Below are 20242 nucleotides of genomic sequence, written 5' to 3'. Positions count from 1 at the left end.
TGTTGATTCTAGGAAATTACAATATAATACAATAAACATAATGTACTAATAATGTCATAATAAACAATGCCAATATCTTATCAAAAAGGTAAAGCTAAAGATTTCCTTTTTTTATTAAAAGAGTAGATTTGTTGCTACTATAAACACCCTCTTTCTTCTGTCAAGAAATCAATCTGGAAGAAAGTTCAACGCTTTCGGAAATAAGTTTATTAGCTGTCTTAAATGAGGAGATTGATATCGTAGAGTGGTATCTATCTTCTCATCTAACACACGGTAAGAAAAGAAAGGACCACAGAGCGAGTTTGCATATTTAAACTTACTTAAAGGAACACGCCGACTTATTGGGAATTTAGCTTATTCACCGTAACCCCCAGAGTAAGACAAGTCCATACATATCCTTCTCATCTCCGTGCGTGCTGTAACGCTGTCTGACGGTTCCAGCATTAGCTTAGCCCAGCACAGATCCTGCAGGTAACTGGTTCCAACTAGCCTACTACTCCGAATTGTGAAAAAATTGACAAAAAAAACATGTTTCTATTTACATGTTGTGATTTGTATAGTCACAGCATGTACAAAAAACAACGTAACATGAGACACAGCCATCTTCTAACAGTAAACAAACTGGGAACTATATTCTCAGACAGGCTTGCTGCGAGCATATCACTCCGTCCAAGTACTATATTCTTCCGCCTGAGAATATAGTTCTCGGTTTGTTTGCAGTTAGAAGACGGCTGTGTCTCATGTTACGTTGTTTTTTGTACACGCTGTGACTCTATAAATCCAAACATGTAAATAGGAACATGTTGGCGTTATTTTGTCACTTATTCGGAGCAGTAGGATTGCTGGAACCATTCACCTGAATGTTCTGTGCTGGCCTGATGCCGTTGGAGCCGTCAGACAGCATTACAGCACGCACGGAGATGAGAAGGGTATGTATGGACTTGTCTAACTCTGGGGGTTATGGTGAATAAGCTAAATTCCCAATAAGTCGGCGTGTTCCTTTAATAAAAATTGCCAGGTTGCAAAACTACCAAATATTTTCCAAAATGTCAGGTCTAGACAGTGGTGTGTCTCCATTCATTTGAGTGAGTTATTCAAATCAACAGGTAGATTTTTCAGATCCATCTGCACTTTTTAAGCACAGCATGCTACTTAGGGCATTTTCACACCTACAGTACCTCATTTGGTCCGGACTTTCGGAGTTTTCAGTTTGGTCCCTACCAAAATTGCAGGTGAGAAAGGTGCCTCAAATTTTGGTCCGATCAAAAGAGGTGGTCTCGATCCGGACCAAACTGAATCATGTTCCGGTTCGGCAGGCTCTGGCAGGCTCTCCCTGTGTTACAAGAGAAGCTCCTTTAAGGAATAGCTCGGTGCTTAGTGTTTAGGCTACATGAGAGAGTGAGTGACGGTGAATGCGCTCAGACCAGACAGCTGTTGGCTATCGGAGCAGAAAATACATCAGCAGTTTACTTGTTAAGCGGTAGTAAATGCACAGTTTAGGTTTCCGTTTGTCCCTGAATAAATGCTCCAGAAAGAAAGTTCCCCATGTCTTGCTTCTCAACATCACAACAAAACAAAAAGAGCCGCGGCAGTAGGGGAGAGCAGCAGTCAGTTGAAAAAACCTCCGACACAGAGAGAGAGGATACGAGAGGACGGGGAAGCCCGTCATCAAACCAATCAATTCTAATTATCTGGAGACGCAGCTCACGTATTTTTCCAGTTGAAGCCTGATACTGGTTTTATGTTTTGTACTCCATATCACAATGTGTGGTCAGTAAAAAAATCTGAAATCTGAAAAAATAGTGAGCAGAAAAGTGAAGTATGCATGAATTATAGTCAAAAGGGCAAACACTGGTAAAGTCTTGTAGGTAGATTTTTTACATCTCAGGTTTGTACAAACACCTTTTTAGTCATGTCCAAGGTGAGACAAGTCCACAACCAACATTCAAAACTGTTGACTGCTGTAGACTTTAACAACAACTCCATTTAAGATATTGATTTTTTTTTTCTGATGCTACTAAAAACGTGTTCATGTATGTGGTAAATACAGGGTAAAGAGGTCTATAACCTTAAATTAAAAAGGCTGCTTACGTTTTATGTAAATATTAGAGCATAAGTGTTACATGGTCAAACAAATCAGACTGACAGGCTTCAGAAACAGCAGGTCGACTTGCAGGTGGAAATGTATCTATTGCAGCCGGATGCAGTAGATTTCTCTGATCGCTCTCTCAGACCTATTTCTTGGATCCAGCTTTATTTGTATCCTTCAGGGCCCTGAGGCGGTTGCGGCAGCGCTGGCGGGTTGTAAGATTCTGAAAGAGATGGCACGACTGGAATCCGAGGCCGAGTCTGCGCGTAGTATGAAGGAGGCCAAGTATGAGCAGTTCGCCCTTGGTGAGTACATGAACTGTCGGAGGAACAGCCGAATGTGTTAACCCGAAAAAGCAAAGGTCAAACATGGCAAGAGGTGCACTCACTGACCTCAAACAACACAAACAGATTAGAGGTGTAATCGGGCCTTAAAAGTTAGGCCCAACGAGGCCCGAGCCCGACAAGTACATTTTGATTGACAGCTTTTTAAAAGCCCGAACCCGTTTATTATTCAAATGTGCGCACGCACACAGCTCTTTTGCCTTTTGTCAAGAATGAGTCATTTATACATCTTTTAAAATAATTTATTCATGACTAACGTAGGCTATAGGGGAGAGTGGGGTGATTTGTGCCAGGGGGGGAAGTAGATCCACCCCTTGTTTCTGGAAAACCATAGAAGAAATTGGTCATGTGACCACATCATTTTGAAAAGCCATCCATTTTACTCATCCTCCAAAGAAGAGAGACACATGACATGAGAGGTAAGCACATTTTAGCTCATTTTAGTTTTTTTCCTTTCAAAGTAAAATTTCTATGATTAAGGTTTTTTGATTGTAGTGTCTGAACAATTATAGACAAGTTTGAAAACATTTCACACATGTTTTAGTGCTTTAGCAGGCTACACAATGAGTCTATAGAGTTTGCATGATGTTAGCTCTTAACTGCTGGATCATGCTAGTTTTTCAAACTTGTGGGTCTGGGTTGATTTGATTGACAAGTGGGATATTAAGTAATAGGCCAGATCCAGACCACCTAGACCTACATACTCACAGGGGATAATCTGGAGAAGTGAGGAGATGGGCATGCCTCATCAGTGTTTGACTTAGGCTTACCTGCCATTTGTTTAATTTAGCTAACACTGATTTCAGTTTTGAGTTTGCACTATGTTATTAAAGAGAAGTTTTATTAAGTTTTTAAGTGGCCTAAGTCACAATAGGATGTTTAGAAATTAGCCTGGTCACTTTATTCTTATATGTTACATAATTGACAGACAGCATTCTATGTATGTCAACAGGCATCTACTGCCAAAACCCTTTTGCCTGAAATGATTAACAAATATCATATATTGTGTATCCCAAAAACTACAAAATATGACTTATTCCAACAGTTTAATAGGGTGACAATATTTAAATAAGACCCTTAAATGAGTAATTTTGTATTGAATTTGTCTTGCTTTCATATAGCATTACAGTTCATAACATTAAAATGTTTTGTTTTACTTCAGAAATCACTGGCACAATTTACCCCAACTTATTCCCCCAAAGGCACAATTTACCCCGCACCAGGGGCAAGTTGTGCCACGAGACCCAAAAGCTATATTTCTGAAACAATTTATTTCAGATCCAAAGTTATTGTTCTTAGGGATGCACCACATCCTGAAATATATGTACAATCTTAAGTTGAAGGCATTACTGTCATGGTCTCACTTTAAAGTCACTTTGAGTAAAAACTGGCACAACTCAACCCACTTTCCAATAGTCCACTTGGAAGTTGGAACAAAGAAATAAAATAAGTACACATTTACACCTGACCGCTACATTTACCGCGGAACCCAGAGAGCAAGCCTGAGTCCGGCCGAGCCTGTGTAAAATGATTGAAATTAAGCAAAGGCAAAGATCTTCAGCTCTAAAACAGGTTCCAAGGGAATGAAATAGGAATCTGAATGTGCAAATTCTTCAAATGTGGCCGAGTGGTTGACGCTGTGTTCCCGTTGTTCTTGTTGTGGCAGATGTCTTCGGAGAGTGTTACTCCAACAGTGAAGACCGGGCGTATGCTTTGTTAGTGAGAAGAACACACTGCTGGAGCAAATCTACGGTCCTTAACCTGGCCACTGAGGCAGATGCCAAATCCTTCTTTGCCCACGATGGAGTTCAGGTAACAAGGACACACATCCATGTGCTCATGTAGCTCCAATTTCACTGATTATTTTTAGCTAAAACATTTCACTTTCACACTTTAACAGTTTCAAAGAATCGTGCATTTGATTAAGAGAGTTATGCAATTTATTTTTCCGATTTCTGTATTGAAATACTGGTGTTGGCCTGTAGTTATTGAAAAAGATGTTCCGGGACATTGCACGCAATCAAATACTTATTTCAAAGTCGTATCATTTTGCTGATCACTGGACTCCATCACTATACAATTTGACCTAAATAGACGTCCTTGTCATTACAAAGGCATCATTGAGAGTTAATTGGTATTCAATGTCAGCAGGGAAGGTTAGTATGCAGGAACCTTTTGACAGCAAAGTCATATTTTATTAAAGGAACTAAAAAGTATTACAAAATATAGCCTATTTAAAGCTGCACAATGTTTCAAGAGAATGGGAATTTTACTGGTCTGGTACAGAAGATGGACAAACCCATGACTAAGCATCAGATGTCCTTGCATGTAACTGACTCATCACACTGCGACTAGTCAGCTGTGGAAAAGGAAACTGATCACACGTCCTTTGAAATGGTTTAATGAGGAGGGAAAAATTTACATTTTTGCTCCCTCTACGATGCTTCCACAAGACTTTAAGGCAGAAATACTCTATGCCTATGATGCCCTCTTGTGGGAAACTTCATTCAGATGTTAAAGTTCTCATATTATGCTCATTTTCAGGTTCATAATTGTATTTAGAGGTCCTACCAGTTTAATAAAAAATAAAAAAAAAATATATATATATATATATTTTATTGTACTACACATTGCTGCAGCTCCTCTTTTCACCCTGTGTTGAGCTCTCTGTTTTAGCTACAGAGTGAGACATCTTACTTCTGTTCTTTGTTGGGAGTCGCACATGCGCAGTAGCTAGGTAAGCACTGCTAGGTAGTCAGATGCAGAGTATGAGGGCGTGCCATGCTAGCAGCTGGGCGAGCATTATAACGTGTGTCACGGAAATAAAGGCTGGACTACAATAGAGCTGTTTGGAGCAGTTGGTGAACAGTGTTTTCTGTTGGAGATGGTAAGTCCCTTTGGGGTGGACTTTGGGCTTTTTCACTTTGTAAACCTATAACATGCACAGAAAAAAGATATACAACACAATAAAAGAAAGGGAAAAAGCCCAAAAGCATAATATGAGCACTTTAAGTTTGTCCCTGCTGTGTAACCCTGTCTGATTTGAACCTAAATGACACAAAAGGAAACCTTTACTGCAGGCCCTCCTCACAAAGATTTGGTGGGGGGCGATGACGACAGACACAGCCATCTCCAAACTCGTGGTGTGTTTCTTCTGTCCACCACTCATCTGGACCAACCTCATAAAGTTCAGGTGATCAATCTCATCCTGCCCCACCATTTTGTCTCATCAACGTGGATGTACCGTACGCCTTTTTGGTGTGTGCGCTGACACTCTTATGTGTTTCTCAGTGACGAGGAACTCGATAATCGCAATAGCCGCGAGCAGTTTGTGGAGATGGACAGTCTGGATACAGAAAAGGCTTTACTGTTAACTGACGACGATGACCACATGTGAGTTTGCAATGAAATAATACTGAAATTCCTGATAAATAATCTGAAAAATTATCTTTGTTAATCATTATTTAAGATGTCTGACTGATTTCTTATTCTTATTCTCATTATTTCTTTCTAAAATATGTAGCATGAATTACCCTGCATTGTATACTAACAATAAAGCTGTGCTGGATAAAAGTATAAAAGTCAGATGCACCACACTTATTCACTTAGTACATTATGTTTATTTCATATTGTAAATGATTCATTTTCAGTTTAACTCCAACTTTATTGAACACACGCAGACTTGAACAAAAACGTAACAAAATGCAAATGACATATAATAAAAATGAGTAAAACGCACTAAAACCCACCACATGTGTGAATCTATTTCATCGGATTTTGAAATTAAAAAGCCATTGAATTTCTGGCACTGAATATTTATGCATGGAAATTATGTATCTGAATTTTTTGGGCCTCTAAATTTTACTCTTCATATTTTCAACAACTAATTTTCACCTTTATTTTTCTAAGTTCATAAATTCAGAATCCAAAATTCGATGTAAAAAAAATTCAATATAACAAATTCAGATGCAAAATACAATGTATTCAATTCAACTAATATATTTTCAACTTCCTCAAATTCCACAAGCCAAATTCAGCTGCAAAATGTAATGTTTCAAATTCAGCGTGGAGCTTTTTAACTCTGAAAGGCAGATAACCGCAAGTTGCCGTTTATCTTAAGGCTCTGACACACCAACCCGAGGGCCGACCTTCGGCAGGAAAGGCAGTCGGACTGATCAGTCTACCCGAGTCGGTCAAAAAAGGGCCTCAGAACACACCGAAGCGACGCCGACTTGAGCATAGGTTCTGCGCGTGCGTGAGACGTAATACGTCTCCATAACAGCAGGCGGCGCTAAATCTGTATTGTCGCCCAAAAAATGAAAACCGGCAGCTGATTGGACGAACGCGTCTCGTGGGTCTGGCTGCTCCATTTCACAACGGAGATAATGGCAGCTCGTTTGGAATACAATTCCATTTTCATATTTTACGAAGATAGTTCACCAAAACATGTTTCTTAAAACATTTAAAGCGAGAAATAGGCCATGCAGTTGCTGAATCTGTCTTCATTTCAGATTGACAAAGGTATGTTTAAAAGATTTCCGTCAGATTTTGAGAGGCGTTAGTCCCGCTCGTCATTTCCGGGTTAGCGCTCCACCAATCAGACTGGCCATTGAGTCCGGCTGCCCGCCTTCCGATTCAACATGTCAAATCGGCCCAAATGAAGGCCGACGGCTCCTCAGACTGACACACCGAACAGACTCGAGTCACCGACCTCACCAGACTGTCCGATGGCCGATAATCGGGTTGGTGCGTCAGGGCCTTTACAATGGATTATTGTGTTTTATTATTTAAACAAACGATTGAGGAAATAAACTTGTCCATGAGTCTAATGAGAGACTTCCAGCTGTCAGCGGGGTCCGTGAGCATCACTGGTCGGCCAGCGAGCAAGCGATCCCGGCCGCCACCAGCTGGCTGTCACGTCAGACTGGAGCTTCTCAAGTCCAACAACATCGGAGCAAATGTGCAAATGGCCATACATTTTTGTAAAACTGCTTTGATTTCTCGCATAAAAAAGTCTCAGAAGTGAATTTAGTGGTGAAATAGCAGACTAAAATCGTAAAAAGTTTCCAGTTGTTGGCTGCAGCCGCCATGGCAAACTACCGATTTGGCCCGTTGAATTTGAGCCAGTTGAAGATATATTAGTTAAATGTAATACGTTGTAATTTGCATCTGAATTTGTTATATTTAATTTTTTATGTTTAATTTTTGATTCTGCATTTATGAACTTAGAAAAATAAAGGTGAAAATTAGTTGTTGAAAATTTGAAGAGGCAAATTCAGAGGCAATACATTCAGATACATAATTCCCATGCATAAATATTCAGTGCTAGAAATTCAATGGCTTTTTAATTTCAAAATCCGATGACACAGATTTACTTCCACATGCGCTCACACAATGTTTAATGTTCACAAATTGAACAGTGTTCAACAGTGACGGCACAACATAAAACGTATGTTTTGTGTGTAAAAAAAAAAAAAAAAGTTCGAGAAGCATTTCTTTTCTTTTCCACTCTTTTTTTTTTTTTCCCCCAGGGAGTCTTCACCTGGAGCTCCAGCTTCTCAGAGCTGTGCCTCTATCTGGTGGCGTTTCCTGCTCCGCCGCTGGCGTCGCTTCTGGAGTGCTGCTGTCACTGTGTTCCTCGGTAATGTCATCATGTACTTCGCCTTCCTCTTCCTCTTCACCTACGTGCTCCTGCTAGACTTCCGTCCGCCGCCTCCCCTTGGCCCTGGAGCCCACGAAATAATTCTCTACTTCTGGGTCTTCACCTTGGTGCTGGAGGAACTTCGACAGGTGACCGTCAAAGCAATCCGATCTCACTGGTTCCTTTTTTATAATGCCATTTCATCTTTTCAAACACATTTTGAGTTCCTCAGATCATTATTTAGTGATTAATTTTGTTAAGGATCCATCTACATCTACCCGTGCAGTGTCGCACCCATTCTGAAGCACTGTGATTAGATGCGTTTGCACGACAGCGTTCAGGCCTGAAAAGTCAGTCATCTCTTGAGGTTGTGTGAATCGCTCCAATAAGCTCATTCTCTCTGGGGTTTTAAGGATTCATAAGCCTTTCACCTTTCTGCCTGACTCCCTCCCAGTGAGCCGGGTCAGACAAGCATGAGCCCTTATTGCACTGATCTCGCTGAGCCTTCTCCCTTGGGCACAAAAGCCCGAGATGAGACAGGCCTTGTTCTCTCGGCTCACTTTTTCAACATGCATCTCAGAAATTCCCTGAGCTGACAGAAATATGGCACAGGTTTCCAAATAAAGAGCCACACTGCTGCGGGCGGCCCTATACCATGCTAACAAGCCCAGGGCCGCATGCCTCTCCCTGAAGGAAGACAATGCCACAGGGGCCTCAATTCTCACCATACTTGTCATAGAAAATGGTGAGAGACTGCAGGTTTAGCAGCTTTTTAAATGTGAAGTAGATGGACTGGTGTAAGGCTGCTCACTCTCACAAAGATGTGAAAACCAATATGTGATTGCCTGAACTGATATAGGCTGGTAGCAATATGTAGTGTCTCATTGCATCAACAGTCCTCACTGGGGTTCACATTACATTTTAGTGCTATTAGTTTATTATTCCAGAAGTTTGTATAATGTCAGTCTAGGAGAGACTTTAGATAATCAGAGCTGTTTTATTGTTATTTGTACAGAATGTATAATTATATCCTTATATTAAACCAACACCAATTCATCTGTGATGACATTTGATTGGTTTACAGTCAGTATCTAACTCTACACCTTATACCTAGTTTATAGAAACTTCCAAAAAGCCATTGAGGAGCAGACTCTACACTACTGCTTTTATGAAAACAGTTTGTTGGGGAATTCTGCCGCTTAAACATAGTGAAACTGAACAAGTCGGAACTGAAAAGATCTGGTAGAAGATTTTGCGGTTGTGATAGTAAGGATTAAAGGACAAATCTGGCGCAAAATGAACCTAGGGGTTAATAACACATGATTACCAAGTCGCTAGTCGTCGGGGCACAGGTAAAGTAAAAAAGAAATCGCTATTTCTATACCACTAACAAGGCTCAAAATAACACCACACTTCCACGGTAGCGTAATGAGGGTCCGTACATGTAAACAGAAGCATTGAGAACTTTGTAAGTGTAAACACTGTACCGTTCAAGTATACAGGCAGGCGCCATCTGCCGTGCAACCAGTAACATAGCTCAAGAACGGCGTTCGTCGTTCGACTGGTCGTGACTGTTTTCCCAAGATGGCGCCTGCCTGTATACATGAAAGGTACTGTCTCTCTACACTATCTTTTTAATAAACTGTACACTTACAAAGTTCTCAATGCTTCGGTTTACATGTAGGGACCCTCATTACGCTACCGTGGAAGTGTGGTGCTATTTTGAGCCTTGTCAGTAGTATAGAAATAGTGATTTCTTTCTACTTTACCCGTGCCCCGACAACTAGCGTAATAAGCTAATCAGCGGTTTGGGCTAAAACTGGTCACATTCGATTCGCAAGAAAACATATCCCAGAGAACGGTCAACTCTGTAATCATGTGTTATTAACCCCTAAGGTGCATTTTGCGCTGGATTTGTCCTTTAAGACAACTCTGACAACTTGTCATTAGTACTTGGACTATTTGGTCATCATGTTGGGCTTTGTTGTTGGACGGCCAGGCCCTACACACCAGTCTATCACTTTATGAAAACAGCATACTTCCCTCAGCTTGTTCTCAAACCAAATGTGCCATTGAGGGACCAAACACTTCTTTTTTTTGAAAACAGGTGCTTTTATTGCAAGAGACATTTTACAGGATTGATTATGTGGGACACTGCAGGTGCTTGTAAAGCAGCAGGGCTGTGTAACTGTGATCCTTTTGGTCTCTGCAGGTGTGTCTGAATAGGACTCCAGTGTATGAACTGGCAGAGGGCCTTTTTTACATGGTTAACCTAGTTTAAAAAGGTTGAAAAGGTTTATTATGGCCTCATTTCTTAACAACTACAACTACTTATATGGTGTGTGAACACATGGACACTTTACAGCAGCACCTACATTGAGAAATAGATTTTTTCAAGTTCATAATTATTATTACTAATATTACTATTTCAGTCCAATTGCACAAAAGAGTCCCAATATTTTCAAAAAACATATCAAGGATACACATTAAGACCAGGCACATTTATTTTAATGTCTGTCATTGCAAAAGAAAACTGTTACACTTATCACTTTCTATTAAATTACTAATGCTACTGAAGCACAAATGAATATGCTGACAAAATGTACTATATTTCACATCACGCTCATCATACCAAAGATAAGGTTGGTGGAAAATTACTGGCTCTGGTTTTCTAATGAACTACCTTCTTTTTTTGTATTTTATTTTTTTATTTTTTGGTCAAACATTTACAAAAAATGATGTCCTCTCGTAATGCATAAACTATCTTTTATGACGCAGAGCTTCTTCACGGATGAAGAGATTAACATCTTGAAGAAGTTCAAACTCTATGTAGAGGACAACTGGAACAAGTGTGACATGGTTGCCATCTCACTCTTTGTCGTTGGGGTTTCGTGCAGGTAATTAACCTTAAATGACATCGGGGACACTGAAGAAATAAAACATAACACAATGGGCTCTAGTGCTGTTGTTACGATGGGGGAGGCTAGATCGTTAAAATAAGGGAGTAAGTGAACGAATTACTGAACGGGGAGGGTAAAAAAAATACACAGTAAATAATGTAGAAGAATGTTTTCTTTGATTTTGCAGGATGTCTAACAACACGTATGAGGCAGGAAGGACAGTTCTGGCGATAGACTTCATGGTATTCACTCTACGTCTGATCCACATCTTTGCCATTCATAAGCAGCTGGGCCCCAAGATCATCATCGTGGAAAGAATGGTGACCAAACGTCTGAACATTCTAATCATGGACGTTTGAAGTGACGTTCACGGTCATAGACGAAACCATTTGTAGACCTTGTGTAGCCAATTAGGACGATTAAAAACAGGTCCGTTTCTCCTTTACAGATGAAGGATGTTTTCTTCTTCCTTTTTTTCCTGAGCGTGTGGATGATTGCGTACGGTGTTGCCACCCAGGCTCTTCTCCACCCCAATGACCCACGGATTGACTGGGTGTTTCGCAGAGCCTTGTACCGCCCATACCTGCACATTTTTGGCCAGATCCCCTTGGAGGAAATAGATGGTAAATTACAGTAACTACGGTTACACTTTACTTGAAGGGTATCTAAATAAGAGTTACATGATACTGTCATGAACGTGTCATAAACATTATAAACAAGTCATGAACATTTATGAAATAACGCTTCTTTTAGTAAGCGTCATTCGGTTTTTGTGATGTTATGTCAAGTTACGGTCAGGGTTAGGGTTCATGTGTCATGTGTTCATGACAGTGTCATGTCACTCTTATGTAGATACCTTCAAGTAAAGTGTTACCTTAAATACTCATTTCTGTATTTATTTAAGGTATAGAACATGAACCTTTTTAAATGTGTGTTTATCCATGAAAAAATGTGCACTGTAAATGTTATATTTGAACCATTTATGCAATCTGGCAGGATTTCTGTTGGCCTGAATTTTATGTCTTCTAAACTAATGTTACTGTTCTTTCATTTAACGGAGCACAGCTGCTCGCATGCCCGACATTAACTGCACCAGTGACTCAGAGGAGATTATCATGGGCCTACGGCCGCCATGTCCCAACGTCTATGCCAACTGGCTGGTCATCCTGCTGCTGGTCATCTTCCTTCTTGTCACCAATGTCCTGCTGCTAAACCTGCTCATTGCCATGTTCAGGTCAGAGGCTGGGAATCCAGAAAGCCCTCCATATGTTTGTCTGTCTGATGACATGGGTTTACATATGCGCGTGGCTTTTTTGTACATTATAAAATCCCAAAACACAAACTGATTTTATTGGCTTTTTGTTCTTCTTTTTTTTTTTTTTTTTTTAACCATTTGCAGCTACACGTTCCAGGTAGTGCAAGAAAACGCGGACATCTTCTGGAAGTTCCAGAGGTACAACCTGATTGTAGAATACCACAGCCGTCCAGCATTAGCCCCACCCTTCATCATCATCAGCCACCTCTCTCAGCTTCTCCTCAGCCTGTTTAAACAGCCTGCGTCCAAGCAGGAGCACCTTGGTATTATTATTATTCCTTTTATTTGTTATGGACCATGTACAATTTTTAACATAAATGCTGCCATTTGATGCACTGTACCAGAGTTAGCCTTAGGCTAATTTACATTTGCAGTCCCTAGGCAGAGCACAATTTAAATCCAACGGTAAAAACATGACATCTAATAAAACAAGACAGATCACAAATCCTACATCAATATAATGCACATTGTGACATACACACACACACACACACACACACACACACACACACACACACACAAACACACCTCTTCAGCACCATGTTGAAAAAATAAAAAATAAAAGAAATACAAGTGAAAAAATCAGGATGTTAGTGGTTGCAGAGTTGATAGTTGTATGAAGGTTATATCTGCATATTTCAATGAGGAGCTATTACGCCCATCCTACTTTATTTCAAACAGATATTGAAATAGTTTGTTGGGTTTTATCTGGCTAAATTAAAAAGAAATACTGAAAAACAAACTGTGTGCTTATCTCTGTCCTTCACCTGCTATATCCATGGCAATTGCTGCTGTTGGTTAATTGGTTATTGGACTGCCTCCTTGTGTGTTTTGCCAGAGAGGGAGCTGCCAGCAGGGCTAGACCAGAGGCTGATAACATGGGAGACGGTGCAGAAAGAGAACTACCTGACCAAACTGGAGCGCCAGCATTGGGAGAGCAGTGAAGAGAGACTTAAGAGTACCTCCTCAAAGTAATTGTTCTTTTGTAATTTTGTAAAAAAAAAAAAAATCAGTAAACTGTCATACAGTAGGAGTATGAGAAGGTATAATCTTTTAAGCAAACGTGCTCTGATAAACCCACTGGATACTAACTGCCCAGCACCAAACTGTAGCTTGTTTTAAAGCTTGTCCGCCTCACAGTGGTAAGAAATTGATGACTGCAGCACTGAATATGATTGGAACTGGTTTTTGTTTGTGACCAAGGGTTCAGAGCTTGCTGACGATTGTTGGTGGGTTCAAGGACCAAGAGAAACGAATGGCATCCATGGAGGCTCAGGTAAACCTGGAAAAGTGACCTCAACAGCACCATGTATGACCCATAATCAAGTTGCATTTTCCTATTTCATAGAACGCCAGAGGTGGAAAATAAAGAAATAACGAATTACAATTACTCACGTTACTGTAATTGAGTAGTTTTTTGTGTGCACTTCTACTTTTTAAAATCTGATATTTTACTTTTATTCAAGTATGTTTCGTTCAAAGTATTGTACTTCGCTCCATTTGAAATCACATTATTACTGAGTAAAAAATGCAAGGGAAAAATTGCTTCCCGGAAACTACTACAGTGAATAATGGGCAGGATGGGCAGCGTCAGTTTGTGTTTGCTGTTGCTTAAATCACGAGAAAGATGGAGATGGAAAAGTCAGACACCGTGTAGAGCAAGCTAAAAGCGAAACCCTGTTAAATTCTGCTGAGGTTGAACTCGAAGGAAAAATATTGTCTAAATGTTTTATTTTGTTATTGCACTCTAAATTGTAGGGGTGGGAATCACCAGAGGCCTCACGATACGATATTATCCCGATACTTATGTCACGATACGATATTATTGCGATTTTAAAGATAATGCAATAGTCTGCGATATATTGCAATATATTACCTTTTTTCCAACTTCAGATTTTTCCCAATTTCAAATAATGTCCTGAAAGGACAATTTTGTCAACATCTGTTGTATCTAAAAATATACATTTCTCTGTTTGTTCATCACACTTCAGTTTTATTGGTGCAAAATGTGATTGTCAAGCAGACAAACTGACCAACACATATATCATAAAAGATCGATACTTGGCGTCTGTGTATCGATACAGTATTGCCACGAAAAATATCGCGATACTATGCTGTATCGATTTTTTTCCCCCACCCCTACTAAATTGTAAAGGTATGGTGTTCCTTTAAATAAAAACAACTAGTTTGTTAAAAAAAGTAACTAAGTCATTTTTACTCTGATTACATTTTATATAAGCTATTTTTATACTTGTACTTAAGTGAAGGTTCATCCAAGTAATAGTATGTTTACTTAAATGTGCTGAAGGTAGGATTTTGAAGATCCAGATCTTAGCCAAAAAATTGGCCCTGATTGGTGCATCTGAACAGGGAGCTGCCACCCCTGCCCCAGTGTCAGCCGTTACTACAACAGATATAATGTGATAACATGTCATAGGACCTTTAAAAGTAACATATAGTCACTTTTAGTAGAATATTTTTGTACTCTTTCCACCTCTGTATAACACTAGCTTGTAAGTGATCTGACAGACAGTTTGCATAACCCTCAGTCATTTCTGGCTTGATCTAGGTCAGATATTGTGGAGAGGTGTTGTCCTGGATGGCAGAGTGCTTTGCTCAAAGCACGCTGAAGTGTGGGAAAGAAGCTCCAAGAGCTCCAAGTAAGTCACAAATCTGAAACAGGAAAGATTGACTCATAACTGATAATCACGTGACAATAGACACAAAAATACTATTCTCTTCTAACGCAGTAGAATACTGAGATTATACTCTTTCACTGTATGCATTGTGATATAATTTTATATTAATATGACATGAAATTGCAGCGTCTCTAACAGGCTGCCAGGCAAGCAGCACCAACGACACACCTCAAAATCAACCGGAGAAAGAAGTCAAACAAGAAGAGGCTGAAGCCAGACCAGGTCCCTCAGGATATGGAGCTAACAAAAAATTCCCTTACATTGATGCATAGAGGTGATTTCAGTAACTGGAAGCACCCAGACAGCTATTTATGATAAAATATGTAAGACGTTCAGAATACGGTGAGGTATGATGTTGGTGCTGTTGGGGGAGAAGGGACGTGTGTTGAATGTATTGACAGACGCCTCCTTGGTTTTTGAGTGTTGTTGCAGTTTGTTATTAAGAAACAAGTTTCACTTTATGAATTTCATTCTTTTTACACGTTAAAGGTCCAATATATAATACTGACAGCTAGTGTTTAAAAAAGTTACTGCAGTACAAATTCAAAATACTGGAGAAAGTCGTCTCCTCCCCAGACTCAAAATTCATGTTGGTTGCCAGGCTGAGACCGGAGCTTGTCTCACATAGCCAGACATTACTCCACAGCACAACGGAGTAGCTAACGTTAGATGCTGGCTATATTGACAGTCATAGAAGCCCGAGCTCTGTACCCAACTGACTGACAAACTTTTTTTGGCTTAGAATTACAGTAGGAACCGCCAAAAAAACCCACAACCTCGCCATCCTCTCCACACGCCAGACAGGCACACTTCCTTGGCTTAGAATTACAAGAGGAAACGCTAAAAATACCACTAACTTGCCGACGGAACACACTTCATTGGCTTAGAATTACGGCAACAATCGCTAAACACACTGAAAACTCCGATTTACAGCCCCCCTCTTGTGGCTTAAAATAACTCACCGTTGTCGGCTCCGGCCGCTGAACTACACTTTGTAAACAGCCATGGGCTGCTTACCTGGTCCTCTGGTAACGTTAGCAGTTAGCAGGGTTAGCATGGCGGCGTTAGCCAGGACTAGCCAGAACCAGTCGGGATCACTTTACTGGCTGTGTCTCAATTGTTTTTGCGAGTAACCAACTCTGGTACTCTAGCTATATAATTCAATGTGAGTACACAAATGTTGAAATTACATAAAACGCCCGTCCCTAGTGACTGTGATAAATTAGCCTGAAGCTAATGCTTACCTTTTCAGGAGGAAATAAGCCAACTCTGCGTCCTTTTGGGTTCTAAGCTGTCTACATCTTTCAAATACATCTCCAATATTTACCCGGGGTTTGTTACATCTCTGGTCACACACTATCTCCGTTGATCCTGTTCGTTTGTTTGCTGCTTTCATGGCTGTACTACCGTTACAGCTGTAGCGTGCTGGGTTTACGTTTTTACAGGTATACCTGGCAACCCGGCCTGGCTGTCAAACTGGGCCGTTGATAACAACACAGAGGCCAAAACATAAACATAAATTCCGTCACGGAACGTAAATTTCAATAAGAAAAAATACTGACATTAGCATTGTTGTCAGAAAAGATAGTATTTCAGCTTAACATGTTTCCTTAATATCAGATGAGTCATTGGTGTCATTTTTGGATTTATTACAGTACATATATTACATATTGGACCTTTAAGCTTTCAAGTTTAAATCTTTTTTTAGTAAATCTAATCCTCGTGTTGTCTTTCCGTGACCATGAAGTTGCGGGTCAAATTTGAAAATTAACTATTTTTTCCACTTTATTTATTGATGCTTTTGTGAAACATTTTGTTACTTTTTCCCCCAACTCTTTTTTTTTTTAATTATTATTCATGGTCAATAAACCTAAATGATATGACATTAAACCTAATTTGTGGGTTATAAAAAAAGCAGAAACTATGAATTAATTTGACTAATAGTTAAAATCAGAGGATGTTGGGTGGATCACAGACTGGTGCATGTCAAAGTTTAGTCAGGATTCTCTTTTAAAACCATTTAAAAAATGTTTTTTTTCAAATGCTATAAAACGAATAAAACTCCCAAAATTCAGTGAAAGTGATCATTTATTTTACCTGCGAAGAACGTTGCGTGGGTCCCATACGACGTACATCTATGCATCCTGCATCCAGTTTATTTTGGGGCATTTGGTTGAAAGAAACCCATATTTCTGATATAAAAAGAAAACTGAAATTTGACCCCGAGGACAAGACCAGGGTTAAAGAAAACAAAAATTAGAGAAATAAAAAAAAAAGAATTTTCCCCCATATCTTTTTTTTAAGATGATTGTTTTGGCCATTTTAGGCCTTTATTTGTATAGGACAGCTTGGACTTGAAAGGGGAGAGAGAAAGGGAATGACATGCAGCAAACCATGTCTTAATGTATGGTCTAAGTCAGTAGAAGACATGAAATGTTAGACGCTACAGTGGCTGTGAGTGAGCTCAACTTTAATTCGAGGCTAATTTCATCAGTATTGGATCATATGCTAAAATTCATTAGAAAACACCACATTCAATTATTAACACAAATCACTTCTTACACAGTCAAATCATTAAATGGCGTCACAGCAACGCAATGTTACAGATGGAGAAACAATACTAAAACACACAAAAAAATACATTACTTATGTCATGTAAAGGCTTAGCAGGTAGCATATTTGGTTAGAAGTAAAGACACTGACCCATGATGTTGAATTTAAAATCAATTTTTAAAATACGTTTCAAGATCACATTAGATAGGAAAGGCACCATAAATCCTGTCAGAAGCTAAATGAGCAACTTGTAACATGTATTATGCAGTGGTGATGAAACCAGGTATACAGAAACTCCACGCTGATTTTTTTTAACTGATAGGTCACCGTGACGCTCTAAGAACAGTGCAGTCAAAAGTAGTGAGGCATGAAATGCCGAATTTGGAATGCACATTGATGTCTTTTGCTATTCCTATTCTTTAAAATGTGCTCTTTTAAAAAGGTACCCTGTGAGTTTAAAGTTTACGGTAAGTGTTTCTTATCAAAATACACTGTACGCCTCCTCGAGGTCCAGCAAATGTGTTGAATAAGTTTCCAGGGGCGTAGCACCAAATTCTGGGGCCCATAGGCATTCTCTACGGGCCCCTCCCCGCATCCACAGCTATTCATTCTAGCATCTTTTTGGGGCTCTCCTCACATGAGGCCCCTGGTACCCCCCTCCAGTCCGACGCCCCTGTGCATTTCCTATGTCTGAAGACTTTTGAATATCTTCCGTTATCCATATCAACATCAACGAGTAGTCTTCTTCATCCTTCTTCATCCTTTGCTGGAACATTACCGAAGTTGCTCGCCGCCACCAAATCTACAGTGTCCTACCATGAAGTCGTCATATTTCTTTGCTTGGAGTGCTGCTTCATCTTCTCCAGTTGACACGATACTCCTCAGCGTGTGGTTTCCCCCCACAGATATTTTTAGAGAAAATCCTGCATACTGACCATTACGCAAGCAATAATTTATGCAGGATTTTCTCTAAACTTTTTGATCTGCTACTTTTGATCATATCCTACGCACCTGCCCGACAAAAAAGCTTTCCTACGTTGCCCCCATAGATTATATATATATATATATATATATATATATATATATATATATATATATATATATATATATATATATATATATAAAATAATAAAAAAAATGGATGCTGTATTCCGAGATAGCCCCCCCTTTCGTTCCAGTGAAAGTTGCTAACCTGGCGCATACACAGAAAAAAAAATAAAATAAAAATAAGAGTTTGCGTCAACGGCATGAAATTAAGATGCTCTTCCACACGTGTTTTATGTTTGTTGTACTAAGGTCTCTAATGCTGATCATAAGCAAGGGGGTAAGCTTCGCTTCAGAACTCGAGCCATCATGGCGCCATTTTGTTGCTAACTGGCCATCACCTCCTGTTAGCATTCAGCTGACCGCCATTTTTTTTTTACGTCACTTGACTGCGAATAACTTTACATCTGAAGCGTTTAAAGACTATTTGTCCGTTGTTTAGTTCCAAAGAAACACGACAATGTATAAAAGGCTTCATTACCTTGTACCTCACGTTATGGCTACGTAGCAGACGGTTTTGTAAATATAAGCTAACGATTGTGTCATAACCAAGTGACTTACTGTCGCATAGTAGAGGAATTACCGTATAGTACAAGAGAAGCTCGCAGGCAGTTTCGACTTACATGAGATGTTTAGGTTTAATTATTAATGTTAACTAGCATGTTAGTGATCAATAATTAGCCTGTGCCCATGTTATCTCCTTACATCCACCTACAGTCTCCATATCTGTAAGATTGGGAATGATTGAGATTTATCTTGGCACAGCTACCAGAAGACTTACAACTTTCAGACACGTTGCTCACGTCACATTCTCTCAGTTGGAGGCTGCGCAGTAAAGCTGGCCATCACCGGAAAAGTGCTTCTAATAGCCTTCACTGGTCTCCGTCCAGAGCAACGGGGTCTATTGGTCCATTATATACTGTCTATGATCATAAGTCATTTGGCATTTCTTTTAGGATTTGGTATTAGGGCTGCACAATATATCGTTTTTTATTTTTTTTATTTAATAAAAGAAGAAGAGAGCTCCTAGTGGCCTGAGGGTAGAAGCTCCTCCTCAGTGCCGGCCTGGTGTACCTTATCCCCCAACCTCAACAGGGACAAAGGGCTGTTACCTGGGTGGTTTGGATCTTTAATGATTCTTCAGTCCCTCCAGAAAAACGTGATTATGCGATCGCATAATTCAATGCATAATCAGCCAAAGTCTGCATATTTATGTGGGGGCCGCATTTTTTTCAAATACGCCTAACTTTCGCCGCCCAAAATATGCATGATTTCATAATCCCCTCATTTTCGTTGCAGAAAGTTGAATAATGTTGCGTTTACTTCACACAAGAGCAGCCATTTACGTTTATGAAGTGACGGAATTCTGCGACGTGAACATCATCGAAAAGCAGGGTGTTGGGGGAAATCACTTTTTTTCCTCTTTTTCATCAAACCGCAGTTTTTGCAAGTTCCCGCAATTTTTGAAAGATCCCGCATATTCCATCGCATGTTTTCAGAAAACGTGCCGCATAATCAAGGATTTTTACCCGCAACAATCACAAAAAAAGCCATAGATCATAGCTGAAGTTCATCTTTCCTACTTTTTTGCCAGCAGGAGGAGAGTTGACACAGTGGTGAGTTTTGTTACAAAATTGTTACACAGCCTGGCGCTGTT

General features: G+C 39.8%; 1 protein-coding gene across 1 annotated transcript in view; it reads left to right on the top strand.

The window, feature by feature from the left end:
• Window positions 1–15482, top strand: part of trpm5 (transient receptor potential cation channel, subfamily M, member 5) — a 28719-nt gene extending 13237 nt beyond the window's left edge. The window contains exons 13-26 of the mRNA XM_028594631.1: window positions 2271–2394; window positions 4100–4245; window positions 5514–5626; window positions 5725–5826; window positions 7965–8223; window positions 10853–10971; window positions 11162–11294; window positions 11423–11597; window positions 12040–12208; window positions 12374–12552; window positions 13128–13260; window positions 13493–13565; window positions 14859–14949; window positions 15115–15482. Of these exons, the coding sequence (XP_028450432.1) occupies window positions 2271–2394; window positions 4100–4245; window positions 5514–5626; window positions 5725–5826; window positions 7965–8223; window positions 10853–10971; window positions 11162–11294; window positions 11423–11597; window positions 12040–12208; window positions 12374–12552; window positions 13128–13260; window positions 13493–13565; window positions 14859–14949; window positions 15115–15260 (1962 nt within the window). The 3' untranslated portion in view covers window positions 15261–15482. The remainder of the gene's footprint in view (window positions 1–2270; window positions 2395–4099; window positions 4246–5513; window positions 5627–5724; window positions 5827–7964; window positions 8224–10852; window positions 10972–11161; window positions 11295–11422; window positions 11598–12039; window positions 12209–12373; window positions 12553–13127; window positions 13261–13492; window positions 13566–14858; window positions 14950–15114) is intronic.
• Window positions 15483–20242: the final 4760 nt, after the last annotated feature.

This window comes from Perca flavescens, chromosome 1 (assembly GCF_004354835.1).
Source record: "Perca flavescens isolate YP-PL-M2 chromosome 1, PFLA_1.0, whole genome shotgun sequence".
NCBI lineage: Eukaryota > Metazoa > Chordata > Actinopteri > Perciformes > Percidae > Perca > Perca flavescens.
Note: the sequence above shows the minus strand (reverse complement) of the source record. Positions and strands in the feature narration are given on the sequence as shown.